At 39.6% G+C, this 26,812-nt stretch overlaps 1 protein-coding gene across 4 annotated transcripts in view; it reads right to left on the bottom strand.

Moving 5' to 3' along the window:
* LOC134337269 (protein unc-13 homolog A) overlaps positions 1-26,812 on the bottom strand; it is a 298,564-nt gene that overhangs the window by 85,474 nt on the left and 186,278 nt on the right. For all 4 annotated transcript variants that reach the window (XM_063032135.1, XM_063032134.1, XM_063032133.1 and 1 more), the window contains 3 exons: positions 25,379-25,548; positions 10,284-10,399; positions 2,918-3,081 (listed from right to left, as the gene is read on the bottom strand). In XM_063032135.1, the coding sequence (XP_062888205.1) occupies positions 2,918-3,081; positions 10,284-10,399; positions 25,379-25,548 (450 nt within the window). The remainder of the gene's footprint in view (positions 1-2,917; positions 3,082-10,283; positions 10,400-25,378; positions 25,549-26,812) is intronic.

Genomic DNA, 26,812 nt, shown 5'->3' on the forward strand with positions numbered 1-26,812 from the left:
GTGTTTTCTTTCAATTGGTGTATTGCCTTTGGCACTCAAAATATAGTCCACTCTGCACTGAAGAAACCAAATACAATTTAGGTAACTGTTTTGCAAAACACTTCTGTTTAATCTCCATGGTGATCTTACACTTACAGTTACCCGTCAACTTAATCTGCGATCTCACTTGCCCTTCTCTACAACATAAAGCACACTTGCATTTTTTTTTAAAGTTCTGGAGTATTGATTTCTTTCTCCCTCTCAACAAGTTTTGCCCAGTCTTCTGTACATCTCGAACATTACTTTAAAATAAATGAGCTACATAATTGATTTAAAACATCCAATTTATGCGGCACCAATATTAAAATACACTCAGTTGGGTCTACAATAAGTGCTTCTATATTTAAGACCATATGACATAGGAGTAGAATTAGGCCACCCAGCCCATCAAATCTGCTCCACCATTCCATCATGAACGATTTATCATCTCTCTCAACCCCATTCTCCTGCCTTCTCTCTATAACCTTTGACACCCTTATGAATCAAGAACCTGTCATTCTCTGATTTAAATATACCCAAATAACTTGGCCTTCACAGCAGTCTGTGGTAATGAATTCCATTGATTTGCCACCCTCTGGCTAAAGAAATTCTTCCTTATCTGTTCTAAAGGAACGTCCTTGTATTCTGACACTGTGCCCTCTGGTCCTTGGCTCTCTCGCTATAAGAAACATTCTCTCCATGTCCAGTCTATCTAGGTCTTTCAATATTCAATAGGTTTCAATAGATCTCCCCTCATTCTTCTGAACTCCAGTGAGTGCAGGCCCAGAGTCAAACATTCCTCATTGCCCTTGGTTGGAGTCATAGTCATAGTCATACTTTATTGATCCCGGGGGAAATTGGTTTTCATTACAGTTGCACCATAAATAATAAATAGTAATAGAACCATAAATAGTTAAATAGTAATATGTAAATTATGCCAGTAAATTATGAAATAAGTCCAGGGCCAGCCTATTGGCTCAGGGTGTCTGACCCTCCAAGGCAGGAGTTGTAAAGTTTGATGGCCACAGGCAGGAATGACTTCCTATGACATTCTGTGCTGCATCTCGGTGGAATGAGTCTCTGGCTGAATGTACTCCTGTGCCACCCAATAGATTATGTAGTGGATGGGAAACATCGACCAAGATGGCATGCAACTTAGACAGCATCCTCTTTTCAGACATCACCGTGAGAGAGTCCAGTTCCATCCCCACAACATCACCGGCCTTACGGATGAGTTTGTTGATTCTGTTGGTGTCTGCTGCCCCAGCACACAACAGCAAACATGATAGCACTGGCCACCACAGACTCGTAGAACATCCTCAGCATCGTCCGGCAGATGTTAAAGGACCTCGGTCTCCTCAGGAAATAGAGACGGCTCTGACCCTTCTTGTAGACAGCCTCAGTGTTCTTAGACCAGTCCAGTTTATTGTCAATTCGTATCCCCAGGTATTTGTAATCCTCCACCATGTCCGCTGACCCCCTGGATGGAAACAGGGGTCACCGGTACCTTAGCTCTCCTCAGGTCTTCCACCAGCTCCTTAGTCTTTTTCACATTAAGCTGCAGATAATTCTGCTTACACCATGTGACAAAGTTTCCTACCGTAGCCGTGTACTCAGCCTCATCTCCTTTGCTGATGCATCCAACTAAACCTATGTACCCCAGTTGTACTTGTGCATGCAATGTGTTACCATTGAATATAATAAGGCAAATATTCAGTTGTATTTCCTGTTACCCCAGAATATTCCAAACTGTCCTCTACAGTCTCTGTCCATCTCACTGACACTTGCCATCACAATAAGGATAATGACTAATTGGGCAAGGCACCACAGTGACTTGCTCATAACTATCCCTGAGTACTAGCTTCAAAAAGCTGTAGTAGGGTTCAGATGCCAGGGAAGGTTACAATTAAAAGTACAAATTAAATATTAAGCAAGTATAAGTAATGGAGTGCTGAGATACTACGACGTGAAGCTATGGTATCTGAAAACTCATTTAAAGCATTTAAAGCTTTTGGTACATTGGCCTTCATAAATCAAAGCATTGAGTACAGCAGATGAGAGGTTGTGGAAGATGTTGGTGAGGCCTAATTTGGAGTATTGTGTGCAGTTTTGGTCACCTACCTACAGGAAAGATGTAAATAAGGTTGAAAAAGTACAGAGAAAATTTACAAGGATGTTGCTGGATGAGTTATAAGGAAAGATTAAATAGGCTAGGACTGTGTTCTTTAGAAAGTAGAAGATTGAGAGGAGATTTGATAGAAGTATGCAAAATTATGAGAGGTACAGATAGAGTAAATGCAAGCAAGCTTTTTCCACTGAGGTTGGGTGGGACTACAACTGGAGATCATGGGTTAAGGGTGAAAGGTAAAAAGTTTAAGGGGAACATCAGGGGAAACTTCTTCACGCAGATGGTCATAAGAGTGTGGAATGTGCTGCCAGCACAAGTGGTGCATGTGAGCTTGATTTCAACGTTTAAGCTAAGTTTTATAGGTACATAGATTGTACGGGAATGGAGGGCTATGGTCCCAGTGCAGGACGATAGGAGTAGCCCTGTTTCTGTGCTGTACTTTTCTATGACTCTGTTAGCTGTATGGCAAAAAATAAACCACTCCATGATCAATGACAGTCATATCCTTGCCAGCCAATGAATTTGGTTTTGGTGATTAGAAGTGATGTTGCAAGTGACCAACATTTTTACCACAGAACCTATATTGGATCTAATGTTTTCTATACTACTGACATGAAGTACCAAGATTTTAAATAAGGTAAAATAATACTTGAAAAAGGATCTAGCGCTTTCAGATCTAGTATCAAATAACATATGTGAAAATGATGTCATGTTTTACATATTTAGGGTATTCTAGGATTCACATTCAATTCATAGAGCGGTATTACTTACGTCATAGCCTGATAAATGGATTCTACACCAAATCGCATTGCAAATTCATCGACAATCTCTTGTGCGGTTTCATCAAAATAAACTTTCCAAGCATCATCTCCTTTGGCATCTGGGATTTTCACAACTCCATTGTTTTGTATATCCGTCAGGAAATGAAATAGATTCTAATTCATAAGGACACAAAATCAGAACTCTTTGCAAATAAACTATAAACTTTTGCTACAATGAATGACAAGACTATTACTGTAACATGGGGACAGATTGCATATGCATACTTTAACAAAGTATTTGCAGCAGAACATGAGAAAACAGGCTGTATTTGTTGCTTCCAATCTGTGCAATGCTCTGCAGTATTTTAATGGAATACAAATGCAGTCTAATGATGAGTTACAATTCTAAAATACTAATTCTGGTTTCACCTGTCTGCATGCTGACTGGCTAGATGAGAATTTGCAATATTTTTTGCCTTTATATAAATGTAATGTTACATTCACTAATCTGACAATAGTGCTGTCATAAAATGGCTAGGATATTGTTTGTACTCTTTGGAGAAAATAACTGAAAAATAAAAGGCACTATTAAACAAAATGCAGAACATTTAGCATAAGAAAATGGAGGATCCAGTTTTCCAGGAAAAGCCAAGTCATAACGTTTAATTCTGAACAGTCAGCTAAAAATAATTACATGACATTAAGAAATTTAGATATTGTACAAGTAGAGATCAATCTAAGTAATAAACAGTATATGCATACCACTGAATCCATGAATTAAGTTACATATTTAAAATCTTTCCTCAAGTACAGGTACTTTTCCAAATGAAATAGGCCTCAGATTTTATGGTTATTCTGTAATTCAACCATTACAATTTCAACAGGTAACCTTCTGCAAATACTGCATAACTGTGAAACGGGAATATCTCTTTCTCCCTTATTAAGCAGAGAGAGAGCCTGTGGTATGTCAAATACTGGGTGAATGAGTAGTCTTTGGGGTACTGCAAGTCTGTGTCTTTGCTGATGTTTTGCTGCATGCTTGAGTGCTCAGTGGTGGGTGCTGATGCTTTTTTTTTGCTGGTGGGGAAGGGAGGGATTGTTGCTGTGCTGCTGCTTATGTGTGGGAGGGGGAACTGGGGGGGATTTGGGGATCTAAAATTTAACTGTCATTCATTCTTTGGGGGCACTCCTCTGTTTTCATGGATGGTTGTGAAGAAAAAGTAATTCAGGATGTATATCGTATATATTTCTCTGACCTTAAATGTATCTTTGAAACCTCTGAACTTTCAAATGAAAAGATGCTAACCATTTTCATGTGTATTTATTCAGTGGTATTCTGTATATCCACAGCAAATACACAAGAGGAGAAACACTAAAGCCATTAAGTCTGAAATTTCATTTCACTGCACCATTGACAGACACTTGCAAGACTTGTATGAGGAAATGCAGGCTTGGGGGTCAGCGGTGTGTGACAGTAGAAGTGATTATGTTAGGTAAATTTTCAAAAATATCTGAAACTGGAACTGAATCCAAGTTGAGCCCACACTTTGCTGGTTTCAGAGGAGGTAATCAATTTTCATGTAAAGTAATTATTTAAACATTAAAACAGAAACATCTAATCAGAAATTCGCTATTGAATTGATTTCAGTTGAATTGACTTTATTACTAACATCCTTCATATACATAGGTAAAAATCTTTACATCCATCTAAATAGAAGGAGCGGTTGATTTAAAACCCGGTCGAGACCAGTCTGCAAGACAAATGTTCGAGGTCGGCCGAGGTGCAACAATTGAAGGAGTGAGTGAGGGCATTGGCTGAAAAGGAGCGGTTGATTTAAAACCCGGTCGTGACCAGCCTGCAAGACAAACGTTCGAGGTCGGTCTAGGTGCGACAAGCAAAGTGAATTAGTCAAATATCAGCCAATATAATCAAGGTTTGCTCTAGGGGAGTGACCTTGTCGAGGGAAGTGCCTTGTGAGAAAAGTGCAAGTCTTTGGCTCGGGAGTCTTCAGCGAGGAGGCTGAGGGAGGAGACTACGCCACAGTTGGAGAGGGTGAGAAGTGGTGAAGAAATGACAGGTCAACTGATTCAGTGTGCTACTTGCATAATGTGAGAGGACAGGGATGTTGATGGTGCCTCTGGCTGCTACAAATGTGGAAAGTCTGTCCGGGTTCAGCTCCTGAAGGACCGTGTTGAGGCAATGGGATGACCTCAGATTCATCTGGGAAAATGAGATTTTTCTGGACAGGACCTGCAGCGAGATCGTTACACTGAAGATACTGGAAGAGAGAAGGGGGGTGGAGGGAACGATGAGGAAGGGATGGATGCTTGGAGTACAGGAGACCACAGGGGATGTGCCTCTTGAAAATAGGTTCACCCTCTTGGAAGCTGTCGGGACAGAAGGCATTGCCAGTCTGAGAGGCGGACAGGTCTGCGAGTCAAAAATTGGTGCTGAAATAAAGCCGAGGAGACAGACGTCAGGCAGAGCCGTGACAGTAGGGAACCCCATAGTGAGAGGTACAGAAAGGGGTTTCTGCGGCAACAGGCGGGATTTAAGGATGGTGTGTTGCCTCGCTGGTGCCAGGATCCAGGATGTCACAGACCGATTGCAGGGCATCCATAAGGGAGAAGGTGATCAGCCGGAGGTGGTGGTGAATGTCGGCACAAATGACGTCGGGAAGAAGATGAGAGACATTTTGCAGCATGACTTCAGAGAACTCGGAAGGCTGAAAAGCAGGACCTCCAGGGTGGTTATCTTGGGTTTGCTTCCAGTTCCCTGTGCTGGAGAGGACATGAACAGGGAGATAGGGGATCTGAATGTGTGGCTGAGGAGCTGGTGCGGGGAGCAGGGATTTAGATTCTTGGACCACTGGGATCTATCTTGGGGTAAGGATGAATTGTACAGAAGGGACGGGGGACCAACGTTCTGGCAGGCAGGGTTGCCACTGCTACACAGGTGTGTTTAAACTAAGTAGTGGGGCGGAGGGGATGAACTGGAAATATAAGAATGGAGTTAAAGGGAATGAGAGAATAAGAAAAGTTAAGAAAGACAACAGAATTAAAGGGGCAGAAAGATCAGGAAGGGATCGGAGAGTATGGGCACGTGCAACAGGAATCGATGTGAAAGGTGAGGGGAGTAAAAGTATTACTTTAAAAGGATTAAAAGTATTATATATGAATGCACTGAGTATAAGAAATATAGTGGATGAGCTTGAGGCTCAGTTGGAAATTGGCAAGTATGATGTTGTGGGAATAACAGAGACATGGCTGCAAGAGGACCAGGGCTGGGAAGTGAATATTCAGGGGAAAAAAATTTCTATCGAAAGGACAGACAGGTTGGCAGAGGGGGTGGGGTGGCTCTGTTGGTGAGGAATGAAATTCAGTCACTTGCGAGGGGGGACATAGAATCAGGAGATGTAGAGTCAGTATGGATAGAACTGAGAAACTGTAAGAGCAAAAAGACCCTGATGGGAGTTATCTACAAGCCCCCAAACAGCAGCCTGGATATAGGGTGCAAGTTAAATCAAGAGTTAAAATTGGCATGTCCCAAAGGTAATTCTACAGTTGTTATGGGTGATTTTAACATGCAGGTAGACTGGGAAAATCAGGCTGGTACTGGACCCCAAGAAAGGGAGTTTGTGGAAAGCCTCAGAGATGGATTCTTAGAGCAGCTTGTATTAGACCCTACCAGGGAGAAGGCAATTCTGGATTTAGTGTTGTGTAATGAGCCAGATTTGATAAGGGAACTTGAGGTAAAGGAGCCATTAGGAGGTAGTGACCATAATATGATAAGTTTTAATCTACAATTTGAGAGGGAGAAGGAAAGATCGGAAGTGTCAGTAGTACAGTTGAACAAAGGGGACTATGGACACATGAGGGAGGAGCTGGCAAAAGTTGACTGGAAAGATACCCTAGCAGGGATGACAGTGGAACAACAATGGCAGGTATTTCTGGGAATAATACAGAAGGTGCAGGATCAGTTCATTCCAAAGAGGAAGAAAGGTTCTAAGAGGAGTAAGGGGCGACCGTGGATGACAAGGGAAGTCAAGAACAGTATAAAAATAAAAGAGAGAAAGTATAACATAGCAAGGATGAGTGGGAAGCCAGAGGATTGAGAGACTTTTAAGGAGCAACAGAAGATAACTAAAAAGGCAATACAGGGGGGGTGGGGGGTGGGGAGATGAGGTACGAAGGTAAGCTAGCCAAAAATATAAAGGAGGATAGTAAAAGCTTCTTAAGGTATGTGCAGAGGAAAAAAAATAGTTAAGACCAAAGTTGGGCCCTTGAAGACAGAAACAGGTGAAATTATTATGGGGAACATGGAAATGGCAGACGAGCTGAACAGGTACTTTGGATCTGTCTTCACTAGAGAAGACACAATCTTCCAGATGGAATAATGGCCAGAGGACCTAGGGTAACAGAGGAACTGAAGGAAATTCGCATCAGGCACAAAATGGTGTTGGACAGACTGATGGGACTGGAGGTTGATAAATCCCCAGGGCCTGATGGTCTGCATCCCAGGGTATTTAAGGAGGTGGCTCTAGAAATCATGGACACATTGGTAATCATTTTCCTATGTTCTATAGATTCAGGATCAGTTCCTGTGGATTGGAGGGTAGCTAATGTTATCCCACTTTTTAATAAAGGAGGGAGAGAGAAAACAGGCAATTATAGACCAGTTACTCTGACATCAGTGGTGGGGAAGATCCTGGAATCACTTATAAAAGACGTAATAGCAGCATATTTGGATAGCAGTGGCAGGATTGGTCCAAGTCAGCATGGATTTATGAAGGGGAAATCATGCTTGACTAATCTGCTGGAATTTTTTGAGAATGTAACTATGAAAATGGACATGGGAAAGCCAGTGGATGTAGTGTACCTGGACTTTCAGAAAGCCTTTGATAAGATCCCACATAGGAGGTTAGTGTGCAAAATTAGAGCAAATGGTATTGGGGGTAGGGTACTGACATGGATAGAAAATTGGTTGGCAGACAGGAAACAAAAAGTAAGGCTTAATGGGTCCTTTTCAGAATGGCAGGCAGTGACTAGTGAGGTACCGCAAGGCGCGGTGCTGGGACCGCAGCTATTTACAGTATACATTAATGATTTAGATGAAGAAATTAAAAGTAACATTAGCAAATTTGCAGATGACACAAAGCTGGGTGGCAGTGTGAAATGTGAGGAGGATGTTGAGATAATGCAGGATGACTTGGACAGGTTGGGTGAGTGGGCAGAAGCAGTTTAATGTAGATAAATGTGAGGTTATCCACTTTGGTGGCAAGAACAGGAAGGCAGATTACTATCTGAATGGTGTCAAGTTAGGAAAAGGGGAAGTACAATGAGATCTTGGTGTCCTTGTTCATCAGTCACTGAAAGTAAGCATGCAGGTACAGCAAGCAGTGAAGAAAGCTAATGGCATGCTGGCCTTCTTAACAAGGGGAATTGAGTATAGGAGCAAAGAGGTCCTTCTGCAGTTGTACAGGCCTGGTGAGACCACATCTGGAATATTGTGTACAGTTTTGGTCTCCAAATTTGAGGAAGGACATTCTTGCTATTGAGAGAATGCAGCGTAGGTTCACGAAGTTAATTCCCGGGATGGCAGGACTGTCATATGTTGAAAGATTGGAGCGACTGGGGTTGTATACACTGGAATTTAGAAGGATGAGAGGGGATCTGATTGAAGCATGTAAGATTATTAAGGGATTGGACACCTAGAGGCAGGAAACATGTTCCCGATGTTGGGGGAGTCCAGAACCAGAGGCCACAGTTTAAGAATAAGGGGTAGACAATTTAGAACGGAGTTGAGGAAAAACTTTTTCATACAGAGGGTTGTGGTTCTGTGGAATGCTCTGCCTCAGAAGGCAGTGGAGGCCAATTTTCTGGATTCTTTCAAAAAAGAGTTAGATAGAGCTCTTAAAGATAGCGGAGTTAAGGGATATGGGGAGAAGGCAGGAAAAGGGACTGATTGTGGATGATCAACCATGATCACAGTGAATGGTGGTGCTGGCTCAAAGGGCTGAACAGCCTACTCCTGCACCTATTGCCTATAAATTTGCAATGTATAGTAATTTATAATAAATAGTATGAACAACAGGATAGTCAATATAACATAGAAATACAGTTGTGTCAGCATGAGTTAAGCAGTCTGATGGCCTGGTGGAAGAAGTTGTCCCGGAGCCTGTTGGTCCTGGCTTTTATGCTGTGGTACAGTTTGCTGGAAGGTAGCAGCTAGAACAGTTTGTGGTTGGGGTGACTCAGGTCCCCAATGATCCTGTGGGCCCTTTTGACATACCTGTCTTTGTAAGTGTCCTGAATAGTGTGAAGTTCACATCTACAGATGCACTGGGCTGTCTGCACCACTCTCTGTAGAGTCCTACGATGGAGGGAAGTACAGTTCCCATATCAGGCAGTGATGCAGCCAGTCAAGGTGCTCTCAATTGTGCCCCTGTTTCCTGTTCACCAGTTTCTCCCAAATTATCAGTGGACCAAGTCATTTTCACTTGACTTCCTCCACACCACACCCAGGCCAACATCTGGTCAACAACCTGCACATGGGACTGCCCTGCCCAAAACCTCCTGTCTATAAACACAATTCTCACTCATTCCCAATGATCACTCTCGCTTCTTCCTACTTGCTCTCCTAGTCATCCATCTTATGTAGCAACCTCCCCATTCAAGCAGACTGCCCACATCAGAAAACATAGTAGACTAGTGTCTAAATGTCTCATGTCTTATTGAAGAGGCACTTGCAACTCCTCCTCAGTGAGACTTTTACAAAAGCAGTCTACAATGTTTTCTGACCACAACAGCCAACAGTTCATGGTAGTGGATTCTTCATGGGGAAGAATACATATACAGTACAGACCAAAAGGCTGAGCCAGCCTAGCTCTATGGAAAGCGAGTTTGTAAATCTGGTGGGAGCAATGGAGGTTGGGAATGGCAAGGCAAGTGCGCTGTGGAAGAGGTGTGGGATAGGAGTACCAGGAGCGGGGTGGGGGGGGGGTGGTGCTGTGGGTGCAGACATACCCAGCTTTAAGACACCAGGCAAGGTCATTTGACTCCAAACAGTTGGTTTATTAATCATTGCAGAATGTCTCTCTGGTGCTTCTTGCTCTTTCTTCTCTCCCTTCTTTTCCGAACCATCATTCCCCTCTTCTTGCCCCCTTCCCACTCTCAGTCTACAATAGAGACCCATATCAGAATCAGGTTTATCATAACTCACATGTCATGAAGTTTTTTTGTTTGCAGCAGCAGTACAGTGTAATAGATAAAATTACTAGAGTACTCTGCTTAAGTCTTAGGCACCTAGCTCTATATATGTCTAACTTTTGTACAGTACTGTACCCACGTTTAAGTATCAGTGCATAATAGATTACCTCATGCAGACATGTATACTGAACATGGTAGGGGGCTACTTTCTCTTCTCCTTTTATCTCCACACTAATATGTAACCGGATGGCACCAGATACTGCAGATTTGTCAGTCCGTTTATCTGAATGGAAGATTATCACAGAGAAAAAAAAGTTAAACATTATGTGAAATTCTGGTTTACATATCATCTTTATGAAAGATATACAAGAAAAAAATCATTTCAGAAAATATAGCTTCCAACTAAACTTACAGAATTTTTAATTACATTTTGAAAAAAAAATCACATGACTAACACTGTCTATCTATATCAATAGATTTTCATAATATAACTTACTCTATTTATCTGGAGAATTGATTTTTTTTTATTGTCTTCGTATTTTGACACATCCATTGTCTTATATTTGCGTTCTTGATTGTACTTTGCAATGAAGTTACTTAAAAAAAAATACAATGGATTCTGGTAAATTGGGCCATTGCTTAGTCAGGGCAGTTGTTTATTTGGGGACAACTCTTAAAGAACTAAAAACTAAATCAAGAAAACAGCCAGGATTTCTTTTGTTTATCAGGTACACTGCCGCTCAATTGGGACAGGAGACGGTGGCTGAATAGTTTCCATCCAGCGTTAGTTGTATACACTTGCACAGCCATTAGAAACTACATCATGCTTAGAGCAATCAGTTTTTAAATAGTGTTAGTTTCATGTGTTAGGGTTCAAAAACAAGTGATTTTTGTCACTGACAGTTGGAGAAAAATAAGCAGTATGACAATTCGGAATTGTTAACTCAGATTTGCATATTACTCAAAACTTGAAGCCAATTTGGTCCCCTCTGGTTCGAAATAAGTTCACTAATAACATTTTTATTAAAATTAAGTGGAAAATAAGAACTTAATTAGTGCATTGTTGTTTAGAAAAGGCTACATTTTGGTCACCATTAGTTTATTTATTTTTATTTTATTTAGCCCTCTGAATAGTTCAAGAGCCGAGAGGTAATGTTGCAGCTATATAGGACCCTGGTCAGACCCCACTTGGAGCACTGCACTCAGTTCTGGGTACCTCACTACAGGAGAGATGTGGAAACCATAGAAAGGGTGCAGAAGAGATTTACAAGGATGTTGCCTGGATTGGGGAGCATGCCTTATGAGAATAGATTGAGTGAACTCGGCCTTCTTTCCTTGGAGCAGCAAAGGATGAGAGGTGACCTGATAGAGGTGTATAAGATGATGAGAGGCATTGGTCGTATTAATGCAGTTAAGATGTTTTTTTTGCCAAAATTTCTATATATATTTCAGGCATTACCAATCTTTGTTCCAAAATCTTTTTTTGATAAAGTTGACTCAAAAATTTCTTCATTTATTTGGCAAAATAAAAACCCGAGACTGGGTAAAATGCATTTACAGAAAGCTAAGAGAGATGGAGGTTTAGCATTACCCAACTTTAGATTTTATTATTGGGCAATTAATATTCGACATATGAAATTTTGGTTACTTGACCAGGATATACTATCCATTCCTAAATGGGTAGCATTGGAATTACAATCTGTTCAGGGCTACACACTTGGCTCTATTTTAGGTTCCTCTCTTCTTTTTGATTTGAAACGCCTCAAACAGGTATCTAACCCGATAGTTAAATATACCTTACGTATTTGGTTTCAATTCAGAAAATTTTTTGATCTTAACCAATTTGGGCTAGCAATTCCTATTTTAGGTAACATTTTTTCCTCCCTCTTTTACGGATCGTGCTTTTCAAATTTGGAAGATTAAGGGTATTTCACGGTTTTTGGATTTATTTTTAGATGGTTCCCTTATGTCTTTTGAACAATAATCTAATAAATATAATTTATCAAGAATACATTTTTTTAGATATCTACAAGTTAGAAATTTCCTAAGTACTATACTTTCTTCTTTTCCAATGCTTCCTCCTACATACATTTTAGATACTATAATTAACCTTAATCCATGTCAGAAAGGTGCATCGGCTATGATTTATAATATTATTATGAAACTTAGGAAAGCTCCATTTGATAAGATTAGGGTAGATTGGTAACAGGAATTGGGTCTATCATTTCTGTGGATGACTGGGGGCAGATTTTACAATTAGTCAATACTTCCTCTATTTGTGCTAAACATTCCCTAATTCAATTTAAAGTTGTTCATAGAGCACATATGTCCAAAGATAAATTAGCTTGCTTTTATTCTCATATTAATCCTTTTTGTGATAGATGTCCGGGGCAGATAGCCTCTTTAACTCATATGTTTTGGTCTTGTCCTACTCTGGAAACTTTTTGGAGAGACATTTTTAATATTATCTCCAAGGTATTGAATATAGATATCTCTCCTCACCCTATTACTGCTATCTTTGGACTACCTAAAATTTCCAGTAATCTTTCTCCTTCAGCCCGTAGAATGATTGCATTTCTTACTTTAATGGCGAAAAGATGTATCTTACAATATTGGAAAGAGCTTAATGCTCCAACTACCTTTTTTTGGTTTTCTCAGACGATATTATGCTTGAATTTGGAGAAAATTACAAGCAATCTTTATGATTCCTCACTTAAATTTGAACAGACCTGGAGATCTTTTATTCAATATTTTCATTTAATGTAATTTTTTTTCTCCTCTTTTTTTGCTCCATATTTATATACCCTTCTTGTTTTTTTTACTGTTTTTAATGGAGGTCGGGATTGAGGAGGTGATTTTAAGTTTTTTAACTCTGCTTGGTTCCAAGTTAGCCCATTGCTTTGCTTTGCTTTTAGTTAGTTGCACGGTGGTTTTTTTGGGGGGTTTTTTTTTCCTTTTCTCTATTGGTATATATATATATAAATTAGTATACTATTATGTTACCTTAGTATGTTATGTTTAAATTACATTGTTTGTATCATTTTTTTTGTATTAGTATCTCCTGTAATTTTATTATATTCTAACAGTGTATTAGTGCCTTTATGGCTTACCTTTTTGTATACTTATTCAATAAAAAGATTTAAAAAGAAAGAAAGAGAGGCATTGATTGTGTGGATAGTCAGAGGCTTTTTCCCCAGGGCTGAAATAACTAACACGAGAGGATACAGTTTTAAGGTGCTTGGAAGTAGGTACAGAGGAGATGTCAGGGCTAAGTTTTTTTTACGTAGAGAGTGGTGAGTACGTGGAATGAGCTGCCAGTAACAGTGGTGAAGGCAAATACAATAGGGTCTTTTAAGAAACTCCTGGATAGGTACATGGAGCTCAGAAAAATGGAGGGCTATGGGTAACCCTAGATAATTTCTAAAGTACGTACATGTTCGGCACAGCATTGTGGGCCGAAGGGCCTGTATTGTGCTGTAGGTTTTCTATGTTTCTATGAATATACCATCCAGCAACCCCACAACCCTGATTAACCCTAACCTAATCATGGGACAATTTACAACAACCAATTAACCTACCCAGTTGGTCTTTGGAGTATGGGAGTAAACCAGAGTACCTTTCCACAACCTACAGAGTTATTTTCAAGGATTCTTAGTCTCATGGTCTCGATATCTATTGCTAATTTATTTATTATTATATTTGCTTTAATTTTGTATTTGCAGTTTGCTGTCTTTTGCACATTGTTTGGGTGGGTGGTCTTTCATTGATTCTATTGTGTTTCTTGCATTTACTGTGATTACTCGCAAGAAAATGAATCTTAGGATTGTATATGGTGACATATATGTACTTTGATAATAAATTTACTTTGAACTTTGAAAAGCATTAAACTGGAGGATTATTACAGTAAAACTTTCACACTTGATAGCTTCGAAACTTTTGCTTTAGTATTTCTCATTGGCTGCATGATTTACAATAAATGTTTGAACAGATTTGACTAAAATACTCTATTTAACAGTAATCATCATTTAAAAAGACACTTACAGATAGGTTCACACAAAATAAGGATAAATATTATTCAGGTATTACTTTGAACAAAGAGAGTGCAGCTCAATGGACTCATATCTATACTTGCTTTGAATAAAAGTTTAGGTAATGGAACAAAACTAATTTAAATTTTAAACAGCATCTTTTTGTCAAGTTTACATCAGGTTTTCCTTTAGTTGTTGTAATAATATAGTAGTACCAGAGGTCAAAGTGTTGCTCCTATTCCATACTCCAGGAAGAAAGACTTGTGCCTTATCCAAAAGGTCAAATCAAAGTTTAAGATTTCGCATGATCCTAACAGATACCAGCAATAATGTTGCAGATTTAGTCCACTGAATTATGGAAAGTGGCAGAAATGAACTGATTTCTTTCTGCATGAAGGCTTGAGTGAAAATGTAATCTAGGTTTTCATCACGAATGGACATGCTTTCATAAAATATTGAAAATATTGAAAATACTGGATTTGTAAATGTGGGCAAATAATTTATTTCTACAGAACTATGTGTGGACAATGATTAAATCAATATGGGATTAAGATGATTAGATTAATATGGTTCAGATTAGAAATAATCCCTCACTTCGCCATTCTCCCCCCATTTCCAAAGGAAGTATGGATAAAAGCTAATGTTAAGCTTGATAATATTATCAAATGAACAAAAAATGCTTATTTTAATAAAGTCTTGTTCTAGTGTATTAATATTTATAGTTTTCTTTTTCATTCAGGACCTTTTGAAACAATTCAATCCGGGCAGTACAAGAGAGGATCTGAGTAATAACACTACATTATGCTTATTTTCACTATGGCTCAACTATGCTCAAATAGCATATCATTTCTGTTATACAGTACTGACTTGGTAGTTTTGTTTAAAGATTACATAAGAATGATTTTATGACACTTGAGCTGTGAAAAACAGAAGGCAAAAATGTGCTTAAGCAATGAAAAAAATTTTAGCAAAATTCCTGCTAATTACACAGAGCAATTATTCAGTTTCATTTCAGCATGAACACTAAGCAACACCACAACCTAATTAAAGATCATATATGCTGACAAATTATTTTTGGACAGTGTTTGTATTCTTTAAATGTTATTTTAGAGCATGTGTTTGAATAGCTATAAAAAGGAAGGCATGATTAATTATTTGGTTGGCTACCTTCTTAAATTGTATCATATAATTTTTCCAAGCATGTAGTGTGCGGATACTGACTGGAGAATATGCTACGTACACACTGCTACCATTGAGGAGGTGGAACAGGAGCCTAAAGACGTACACTCAACGTTTCATGAACAACTTCCCCTCCACCATCAGATTTCTGAATGGACAATGAACCCAAATACACTATCTCACTATTTTCCCCTTCTTTTTGCACTAATTATTTAACTTATTTTTAACATATACTTCTTATTGTAACTTATAGCTTTTATTATTTATTGCAATGTACTACTGCAGTAGAACACCAAATTTCACAACATATGCCAGTGATATTAAACCTGATTCTGATACTAAATCCTTAAAAAACTCGGTTTGATAAGTAGTTTATTTATATACATACATTTTGTAATTTAATTATAGGTTTTCACTGGAATTAATTCTATTTAATATTTACATTATATGTTTGGCTTTTACAGTATTTTTCTATATTTCAAGGTTGCAGATTTTTAAAAAATATTTATTTCAAGAGACTTAAAACATAGATGCTTTCGCACTTGATGAATAAAATAAACAAAATTATTAAAACTCAATATCATCAGTAACACTTAAGGGGTTTTTGATCACTTTATGTTGGACATTCTCTGTTGACTGTTGATTAGAAAATCCAGATGAGCATATGATCTTTAATTTCTCTAAGCTTGTACACTACAAGCACACACTGTTTAAAAATAAAAACCTGTATGGTAATGTATCTCAGGTCTTGCAGCATTTTCTTTTGACTGCCTTCACATCAATATTCAGAATCTTAAAAACAGTAACTGAAAAAGGAAATGAAAACAATACAAAACACAAAGATTTAACCAAATTTTTAAACTGATCAACTATGAAGTGTGTAAGATTCATTTTGCATTAATTTTAAAAATTGTTTTCAATGGAGAATTTCTTGACAATATTTTCACGTTCTTCTGAGATTTCATAATTCTTAGCCCTCTCAACTTCTTTTAATCAAATGAAGGGGACAGGGATTCACTTTTTATTGGCTACAGTTACAGTATATTACACTCTGTACCAAAGAATAATGTGTGATTGCTAGAGTAAGATTTATCAGGGAAAATCTAGACTTAAATGCCAGAAGAATTTTCTGTCATGTTCCTGAGCATTTTCACATGGTTACAATTTTAATCCAACAAATAATTAAGTGGTGTTAAATCTAATTTGAAGAAATTAAGTTGGATAAGTAGTGAACGATAGAGGAGGAGATCAGGTAAGAAATAAAACAGTCATCAAATAGAGCTTTGATCAGCGCCTAATGCAGACATTGGAAGTTTTGAGAAGGGGGGATTTCACTCAGGTCCACTGCCAGAGTAGAAAAGGGAGCAGCAGGTTGCTGCTGTGCAATTAGAACTTTGACCAGCGACCAATCCGCACTTGATATTGATTGCAAGAGCAAAGTAAAGGAAGGCAGGGGCAAGCACAACGGCTGTCATCTGTGGGGACAGAGTCAGAGTTGTGATCTTGAGGCTTTACCTATTCGAGGCTTCAGTCAGATAAAGCAAAAGAAAAGAAAAACTCAAAGATACTGTAAGTGTTTATTCCTTTCTTTATATCTGCCCAGCTAGGACAACAGAGATGCCAGGCAGGATAGCGGAATGCTCCTCTTGCAAGATGTGGGAAGGCAAGGAGACCTCCAGTGTCCCTGATGACTACAAGTCCGAGAAGTGCATCCAGCTGCAGCTTCTAACGATCCATGTTAAGGAGCTGGAACTGGAACTGGAACTGGATGAACTCTGGATCATTTGGGAGACTGAAGGTGTGAGAGATAAAACACACAGAGAGGTAGTTACACACAAGGATCAAGACACAGGAAACTGGGTGACAGTCAGGAAAGGGAGAGGAGTTAAGCAGCCAGTGCAGAGTTCCCCTGTGGCCATCCCCTTCAACAACAGCTATATCATTTTGGATACAATTGGGTGGGGGTGGGGGAACGTCCCAACAAAGGACAATCACAGTGGCTGGGTCTCTTGCACTGTCTAGCTGTGACTCAGAAGAGAAGGGGGGAGGGGGGAGGAAAGACTCCCTGTGGTAATAGGGTATTCATTAGTTTGAGGAACGGACAAGATATTCTGTGGGTGAGGACGAGATTCCCAGATGATATGTTGCCTTCTGGGTGCCGGGGCCTGGGACATTTCGGATTGAGCCCTCAGCATTCCTAAGTGGAAGAGCGAACAGCCAGAGGTCATGGTCCATGTACAAACGTAGATATCAATGACATGGGTAGGACAAGTGACGAAATTCTGCACTGGGAGTTCAGGGAGTTGGATACTAAGTTAAAGGGCAGGACCTCCAGGGCTGTGATCTCAGGATTGCTACTGAGGCCAGAACTAGGAAGATTATACAGTTTTATATGTGGTTAAGGAGTTGGTGTAGGAAGAAGGGCATAAGATTTTTGGATCATTGGGCTCTCTTCCAGGGAAGGTGGGACCTGTACTGAAGGGACAATTGCACCCGAACAGGAGAGGGACTAATATCCTAGTGGGAAGGGTTGCTAATGCTGCACAGAGAGGTTTAAACTAAAGTTGCAGGGGGATAGAAACCAGAGTGCCATAACAGTTAGTGGAGAGGTTGTGGAGGCAGATGTTTGGAGGACCTCAGACAAAATTAGGAATCAAAAGCTTGAGCATGGGGCGACTAGCATACTGAGCTACATATGTTTCAATACAAGTAGTAGGAAAGGTGGATAACAGTGTTGAAGATGAGGTAACTTGTTTACAAACAGAGACAACATATAGGGAGGAGAGGCTGTTGATAGGGCAAAATTGCAGTCAACAGGATAAGCTGCAAAGTAAAACATGGACAACATTGAAAAGGTTGAATACAGGATTGAAGTTGTTATATCTGAATGCATGTAGTATAGGGAATAAGCTAGATGAATTTGCAGCACAATTGTAGACTGGCCATGTATAATATTGTAGGCATCACTTCATGGCTGAAAGAAGATTTTAGCTGGGAGCTTCATGTCCAAAGATACACATTATATCGAAAGAAGAGACAGAAAAGCAGAAGGGGCAGCATTGCTCTGTTGATAAGAAATCAAATCATTAGAAAGAGGTGACAAAGGGTCGGAAGGTGTTGAATCATTGTGCAGAGAGTTAAGGAACTACAAGGGTAAAGAGACCCTGATGGGAGTTGTATATAGACCCCCAAACAGTAGTAAGAACATGGTTCACAAATTACAATGGGAGACAGAAAAAGCATGCCAAAAGGGAAATGTTACAATAGTTACAGGGGATTTCAATATGCGAGTAGATTGGGAAAATCAGGTTGGAGCTGAATTCCAAGAGGAGGAGTTTCTAGAATGTCCACAAGATGGCTTTTTAGAGCAGCTTGTGGTTGACCCCACTACAGGATCAGCTGTTCTGAATTGGGTGGTTGTGCAATGAGCAGGAATAGATTAGAGAGTTTAAGGTAAAAGAACCCCTATGGGAAAGTGATGATAATATGATCAAATTCACCCTGAAATTTGAGAAGTTAAAGTCAGATGTATCAGTATTACAATGGAGTAAAGGGAATTACAAAGACATGATAGAGAAACTGGCTGGAATTGATTGGAAAAGAACACTGGCAGCGATGATGGCAGAGCAGTAACGGCTGGAATTTTTGGAAGCAATTTGGAAGGCACAGGATATATACATCCCAAGGAGGAAGAAATAGTCTAAAGGCAAGATGACACAACCATGGCTAACAAGAGAAGTCAAAGCTAACATAAAAGCCAAAGAGAGACCATATAATAGAGCAAAGATTAGTGGGAAGTGATAAAAACCAACAGAAGGTAACGAAAAAAGTCATTAAGTCAAAGATGGAATATGAAAGTAACCTAGCCAATAATATTAAAGAGGATACCAAAAGTTTCTTCAGATACACAAAGTGTAAAAAAGATGCGAGAATGGATTTTGGACTGCTGGAAAATGATGCTGGAGAGGTAGTAATAGAGGACAAGGAAGTGGTAGAGAATGAATAAGTATTTTGCATCAGTCTTCACCAGCAGTATGGTGAAAGTTCCAGGTGTCAGGGGTTATAAAATGTGTGATATTACCATTACTAGAGAGAAGGTTCTTGGGAAACTGAAAGGTCTGAAGGTAGATAAGTCACCTGGACCAGATGGTGTATACCCCAGGGTTCTGAAAGAGGTGGCTGAAGAGATCCTGGAGGCATTAGGAATGAATGATCTTTCAAGAATCACTCAATTCTGGAATAGTGCTGGAAGGCTGGAAAATTGCAAATGTCACTCCACTCTTCAAGAAGGAAGAGAAGCAAAAGACAGGAAACTATCATCTAATTAGTCTGACCTCACTGGGTGGGAAGATGTTAAAGTTGATTATTAAGGATGAGGTCTCAAGGTACTTGGAGGCACATGATAAAATAGGTTGTAGTCAGCAATAGTTTCCTCAGGGAAAAATCTTATCTGACAAAACTAAAGCTCATGGTATTTCAGGAAAGATTTTAGCAAAGATAAAGCAGTGGTTGATCGGCAGGAAGCAAAGAGTGGGGTTAAAGAGCACCTTTCCTGGTTGGCTACCTGTGACGAGTGGCATTCCATAGGGGTCTGTGTTGGGATAGATACTTTTTACGTTATCATCATCAGGTGCCGTGCCCAGTTTGAGCTTTGACTGCCCTGGCCCACACACTCCTGTTTCGGGTCAAGTGGATCAATTCATTGGTATTCATTTCCAGTTCTCTGGCTGCTGTCTCCATCATCATTTGTCTTTGTCTTCCTCTTGCTTTCTTCCCTTCAACCTTTCTCATAATTACTGTGCATTCTAACTCCTCTTTCCTAATCACATGTCCAATGAAGTTACATTGCCTTTTCATGATTTCATACATTATTTCTCTTTTTGTGTTTGCTCTGTTCATGACATCGTTAGATATTCGTTTTGTCCATGATATTCTTTGCATCCTCCTCAAACACCACATTTCTGCTGCTTCAATTCGTTTCCTCATGTTACTAGATATTGTCCAACATTCTGAGCCATATAACATAACTGGATAAACGTAACATTTCAGTACTCAGAGGCGGGTTGTCATGCCTAGTTTAGTATTGGTCAGTATACTCTTCATTCTTGTAAAGGTGTCTTTTGCCATCCCCATTCTTCTGATGTCCATGTTGCACCTGCCATCTGATGTCACCCAGCTTCCTAAGTAGCAAAAGTTCTGTACTTGTTTTACGTCTTCCCCGTTTATTCTCAACCTGCAGATTGGATTCTCCTACTTTTTGGATATCACCATATATTCTGTCTTTTTGCAATTGATAGATAACCCATTTTTGCACTTTCTTCAACAACTATATCAATTAAGTTTTGTAGTTCTTCCTCCGTACTTGCAATTAACACAGCGTCATCTGCATATCTGAAATTATTGATGTTTTCACCGCCAACTTTGATTCCCAAGATGTCTCTTATTTTTTGTAATATTGTTTCACTGTACACATTAAATAAATCAGAGGAGAAAACACACCCTTGTCTGATGCCTCTCTTGATTTTCGTAAACTGACTCACTTCTCCATCTATTCTTACAGTTGCAGTTTGTTCCAGTACAGATTTCTGATTAGGTGGGGGTCTTTCAAATCTAGATCTAGAGTTTTTTGTAATATTTCAAATAACTTATTGTGCTTCACTTTATCAAATGCTTTTGTGTAGTCGATAAAACAAACAAACAAATCTTTTTGCACTTGAAAAGCTCGTTCTCATAGTATCCTTAACACCAATATTGCGTTTCTTGTACCTCTGTCTTTGTTATATGTCAATGATTTAGATCAGGGGTCCCCAACCTTTTCTGCACCGCGGACCGGTTTAATATTGACAATATTCTTGCGGACCAGCCAACCGGGGGGTGGCGTTCAAGCAACACACATCAAAGTTGTTGGTGAACGCAGCAGGCCAGGCAGCATCTCTAGGAAGAGGTACAGTCAACGTTTCAGGCCGAGACCCTTCGTCAGGACTTGTTTGGGTGGCGTTCAAGTAGGGTTAAACTCACCTCAACATGTCTTTTACAATTAGGGTTGCCAACTTTCTCACTCCCAAATAAGGGACAAAAGTAGCAGTCAAATCCCGGGACACTTTACCGCAGGAAAGACTACCATGACCATGATGCCTTGCACGGGCACTTGTGTGTGCATGCATGACGTGCGCATGTGATGTGAGCATGCGTGTACGTGCCCATTTTTTCCTCACAAAACAAATCGGTTTTGTCTTCAACTTCCCGACTATACTGTACATACATTATTTCTACTTTATGTAGTCTGTGTATTTATCATACCATTCCTGCTTTTACTATATGTTAGTGTTACTTATTTTCGGTTTTGTGTGTTATTTGGTATGATTTGTTAGGTTATTTTTTGGGTCTGGGAACACTCAAAAATTTTTCCCATATAAATTAATGGTAACTGCTTCTTCGCTTCAAGCCATTTCGGCATGAAAGGTTTCATAGGAATGCTCTACCTTAGCGGGGGAAATATGGGACAAGGGCAGTCCTGTATAGGACAAACCAATTTAGCCCAATATACAGGATGTCCCGGCAAATACGGGACAGTTGGTAACCCCATGTTCAAGTTCAACAGTGCGTGACAGGGAATGAGGAAAGGTGCAGCTGACTCATATCGTTTCCTCATGGCCCAGTACCGGTCCGCGGCCCAGTGGTTGGAGACTGCTGATTTAGATAATGGAATTGATAGTTTTGTTGCAAAGTTTGCAGATGATATGAAGACAGGGGGAGGGAAGGTAGTTTTGAGGAAGTAGAGAAGGTTCAGAAGGACAGACAGGTTAGGAGAATTAACAAAGAAGTGGCAGATGGAACAGTGTCAGGAAATGTATGGTCATGCACTTAGTAGAAGAAATGAAAGGGTTCACTATTTTCTAAATAGAGAGGAAATACAAAAAGCTGATGCAAAGGGACTTGGGAGTCCTTGTGTAGGATTCCCTAAAGGTTAAATTGCAGGTTGAGTTCTGTGGTGAGAAGGCAAATGCGATGTTAGCATTCATTTCAAGAGGACTGGAATATAAAAGCAATGGTGCAATGTTCAAACTTCCAGGATTTGAATGCTTGTCATATGAAGAGCATTTGATGGCTCTGGGCCTGTATTCACTAGAATTCAGAAGAATGAGGGTGACATTGAAACCCACTGAATGGTGAAAGGCCTCAATGAAGTGGATGTGGAGGTGATGTTTCCTGGGGTGGGAGAGTCTAAGACCATAGGACACAGCCTCAGAATAGAGGGGCACCCTTTTAGAGTGGAGATGAGGAGGAATTCTTTACCTAGAGAGTGGTGAATCCCTGGAATTCTTTGCCACAGGCAGCTGTGGAACAAAGTCTTTATGTATATTTACAGCAGAGGTCGATTGATTCTTGATTAGTCAAGGCATGAAGGGATATGTTTAGAAGACAGGAGATTGGGGCTGAGAGGAATACTGGATCAGCCATGATGAAATGGCGGAGCGGACTTGATGGGCCAAATGACCTTATTTTGCTCCTGTATCGTATGGTCTACAAAGTATAAACTAATTAAGTTCAATATAAAAGGGAAGAATCAATGATATATATATGCCATTAGGAAAAGAAAATGCTTCAACAATATTAAGCCCAGATGAATGAGGAACACATTGAAGATAGCAGAGAATCTAGGGACAGCAACATTTCTTCTTAAAAGAAGGAGCAGTGTAACAAAACCTGGTTTAAATTACGGAAGCTATCTGTGTATACTAGATTACCATTCAGTGTCATGATAGAAAATTTATGGAATTTCAGCATAATTTTGTGTGTGTGTATAGTGTAGATTTCAAGTCATAACAATTTAAAAGATAGTTATTCAGATCTGTTGTACAGTCTTAATCAAATCCCATCCAGGGAACAATTTTGGGCATCACAACGGAGCTAATTGATATTAAAGCATAAAACGCAATAGGTCCTTCAGCCCAAGATGTTGTGCCTAGCCTTTATATTAATAGGCTCCATAGAAGACCGACTGGAGTTTTTCAAGACACTAAAGAGTTAAATTAAGAGGATTCAAACAAGCTGCTGGAGGACCTCAGTGGTGGAACTCAAACGGTTTAATTGTAAGACTTGTATTTCTTTGAATTGAAAGACTGAACTGTCAAAATTAATTGCTTAAGAATCTAGAACAAGACAGCATAATCTTACAATTAGAGCTCGACCATTTAAGAGTAGAATCAGGAAGCAGGAATTGTTTGTTGATCGATCGATCGATCGATCGACTCAGCCAGGATGAGCCACACTGCCCAGTAACACATCTACTTAACCCTCGCCTAATCAGAAATTACGGGACAATTTACAATGAATAATTAACCTACTGACTGGTACATCTTTGGATTGTGGTAGGAAACCAGACTACTCGGAGGAATCCTACATAGTCACTGGGAGGGAAATGCAGTCTCCTTACAGAAGGCAACAGAATTGAACTTCAAACTCCAGAAGTAACCCCAAGATGTAATAGTGTTCCACTGTTAAGCCACCATGGCACCCTAGTATTATATAATGGAAATAGAAATAAAAAGAATTCTTTGCTAATGGATTGTGGATGTAGAGTTAGTTGAAATGTTAAAGGACTAAACAATAGATTTTTGTTTCCATTCAGTGATTGTTATGCATCTATCATAACCCCTGAATGGCTTAATAGGTTCAAGAAGCTGAATGGCACATCCACTTCAATTAATTTATTTTCTGCTTGGACAAGGGTTTGACCAGTATAAAAGACTAAATAAATACCCAGTTCACAAAGCTTGTCAATACACAAGTACTAATCATGCCAGGTATTCTGCAAAGTACTTTTAAACCCACAACTGAATACTCCCTGAATAATACTGAAATACTGAATAATACCATGGATCATATTCATGTAATTTTGAATAAAGTCAATTGAGGGATCATTACTATTTAAATTTTGGTCTCATGAAGGAATTTTAATAGCCTTTGTATGGAACTCCACCAATCTGCTACTTCACTTGCCTAAATAGAATACTAGTTTTACAATAAATTGGGTTGAGAGGGAACCTAAATAAGTCATGTTTGAATGGCGGAGAGAAATCGACAGGTTGAATGGCCTAATTCTGCTCCTATGTCTTATGCTCTTACGAATGAAGGAATTAAAGCCATCAGCCATTGCAAGGTTAATGCCATAATCACAAAGGATCCACATATAAATTGGGTCCAGTACATGGACTCAATCATAAGGAAAGTTTGCCAGTGAGGACGCAACCTGATTACCATAACAAACCCTAAACACTTGAACAGCACAGTGTAATACCTAAGAGAGCTGTTATGTCACAGTTCCAGCAACGCAGGTTAAATCTTTATCCCCAATGCTGTTTTGGAGTTTGGAGTTTGCATGTTCTTCCTCTGACCATATGGGTCTCCTCCGGGTGCTTCAGTTTCCTCCCTCAGGCTGATTGTCATTGCAAATTGTCCTGAGTGTGGGTGAATCTGGGATCTGGGGGGGGGGGGTGGGAGCTCAATGGGAATATGGTGAGATTAAATGTGGTTAGAATAGCTGGCTATGCAGAGTTGACAGGCCCAGTAGCCATTTTCTGTGCTGCATTGTTCTTTTTGCATAATTTAAGTGCACAATGAACAGAGGGCAATGGAGGGTGGATACGTGCTCACTGATAGAAGCTGGATGGGTATTTAGCGATATGAGTGCATGGATGACAGACTAGCGAATAGCACATAAGCTTGTCTCAAATACAGGTAAGTCTAATTATCTATGGTTGTCTCTTCTGAGTGTGCCATTTATCACCTTCTGTGTTTCTGCTTAGACTACAGAAATTAAAAAACTGTATCGTGCATTTAAAATTACATCCCAAAGCTATATATACAAGCTCCAGGCATACATGAATGCAAGTTATTTTTGATTATTTTAGATTATATAATTTTGATAACATACCCAGAAAATGATAACGATACTAGAAATGTGACTGCATACTCATTATTGTAGCATTGTTATATCTATGTATAGAAGCAAAATAGTATTCAACAAGACAAAGATAAATATTGAAACTTACCCAAGTTATACCACACATCCATTTCACCACTTAGTGTTCGAACTTCAATGATGGTCTGTCCCAAAAAATCATCAGATTCTCTCTTAAACCTTTGTTTTACCCGTGATTTGATATCATCATCTTCATCCCATACTCGAACTTTTATTCGGTCAGATGAATTATGACATTCACTGAAGAAGAATATGTTATTTTCTGTGTCAACAAAGTTCTGTTCCATATTTATTATTTTCTAATAGATTAAACCAGATATTAATGCATTTGATATTGGGAAGTTACAGCAAGATCGTTGCAGAAAAAGTGAGCATATTCTGTTCTCTGGGGAATGAAGCAATTTGAAGTCATACTGCATTTTTACACCATTTGCTTTTGCAACCTACCCTGCTCATAGATCGTTTGTCATACTCCCATCAAGGAGGAGGCTGCACGGCATCCGTCAGGATCACTAGAATCAAAGACAGTTACTTTCCCCAAGCAGCAAGGCTGATAAAACACTTTCTCTCACAAACCTACGCTTCCACACCCCCAACCACCACTACTTTATCATTTTCTGTCTGTCACCTTATGTACAGACACTCCTGAGCCTAGTGTCATTTTATGGACATACAATCAATCTATCTATGTACATGCACATATACACACACACATATATATATACACATACACACACACACGCGCACACACACTATTTTGTGTATTTATATTTATTGTTTGTTACGATTATTTTGTTCTTTATATTTTGTGTTTTTTCTTGGGCTGCTTCAGATCCAGAGTAACAATTATTTTGTTCTCCTTCACACTTGCGTACCAAAAATGACATTAAACAACCTTGGATCTTCTTTCACTGGCAGCTCACTGATGCTTACATAGCAGCAAAGTGGGCATTGTGTTCCCACAAACAGTAAATAAATAGCCCAAAATAGAGGCTGGGATAAACATAGAAACAGAGAAAACCTATAGCACAATACAGGCCCTTTGGCCCACAAAGTTGTGCCGAACATGCCCCTACCTTAGAAATTACTAGGTTTACCTGTAGCCCTCTATTTTTCTAAGCTCCATGTTCCTATCCAAAAGTCTCTTAAAAGACCCTATTGTATCCGCCCACCATCATTGCTGGCAGCCCATTCCACGCACTCACCACTCTCTGTGTAAAAAACTTACCCCTGACATCTCCTCTGTATCTACTCACCAGCACCTTAAACCTGTGTCCTCTTGTGGCAACCATTTCAGCCCTGGGAAAAAGCCTCTGACTATCCACATGATCAATGCCTCTCATCGTCTTATACACCTCTATCAGGTCACCTCTCATCCTCTGTCGCTCCAAGGAGAAAAGGCCAAGTTCACTCAACTATTCTTCATAAGGCATGCTCCCCAATCCAGGCAACATCCTTGTAAATCTCCTCTGCACCCTTCCTATGGTTTCCACATCCTTCCTGT

The sequence above is a fragment of the Mobula hypostoma genome, chromosome 24 (assembly GCF_963921235.1).
Source record: "Mobula hypostoma chromosome 24, sMobHyp1.1, whole genome shotgun sequence".
NCBI lineage: Eukaryota > Metazoa > Chordata > Chondrichthyes > Myliobatiformes > Myliobatidae > Mobula > Mobula hypostoma.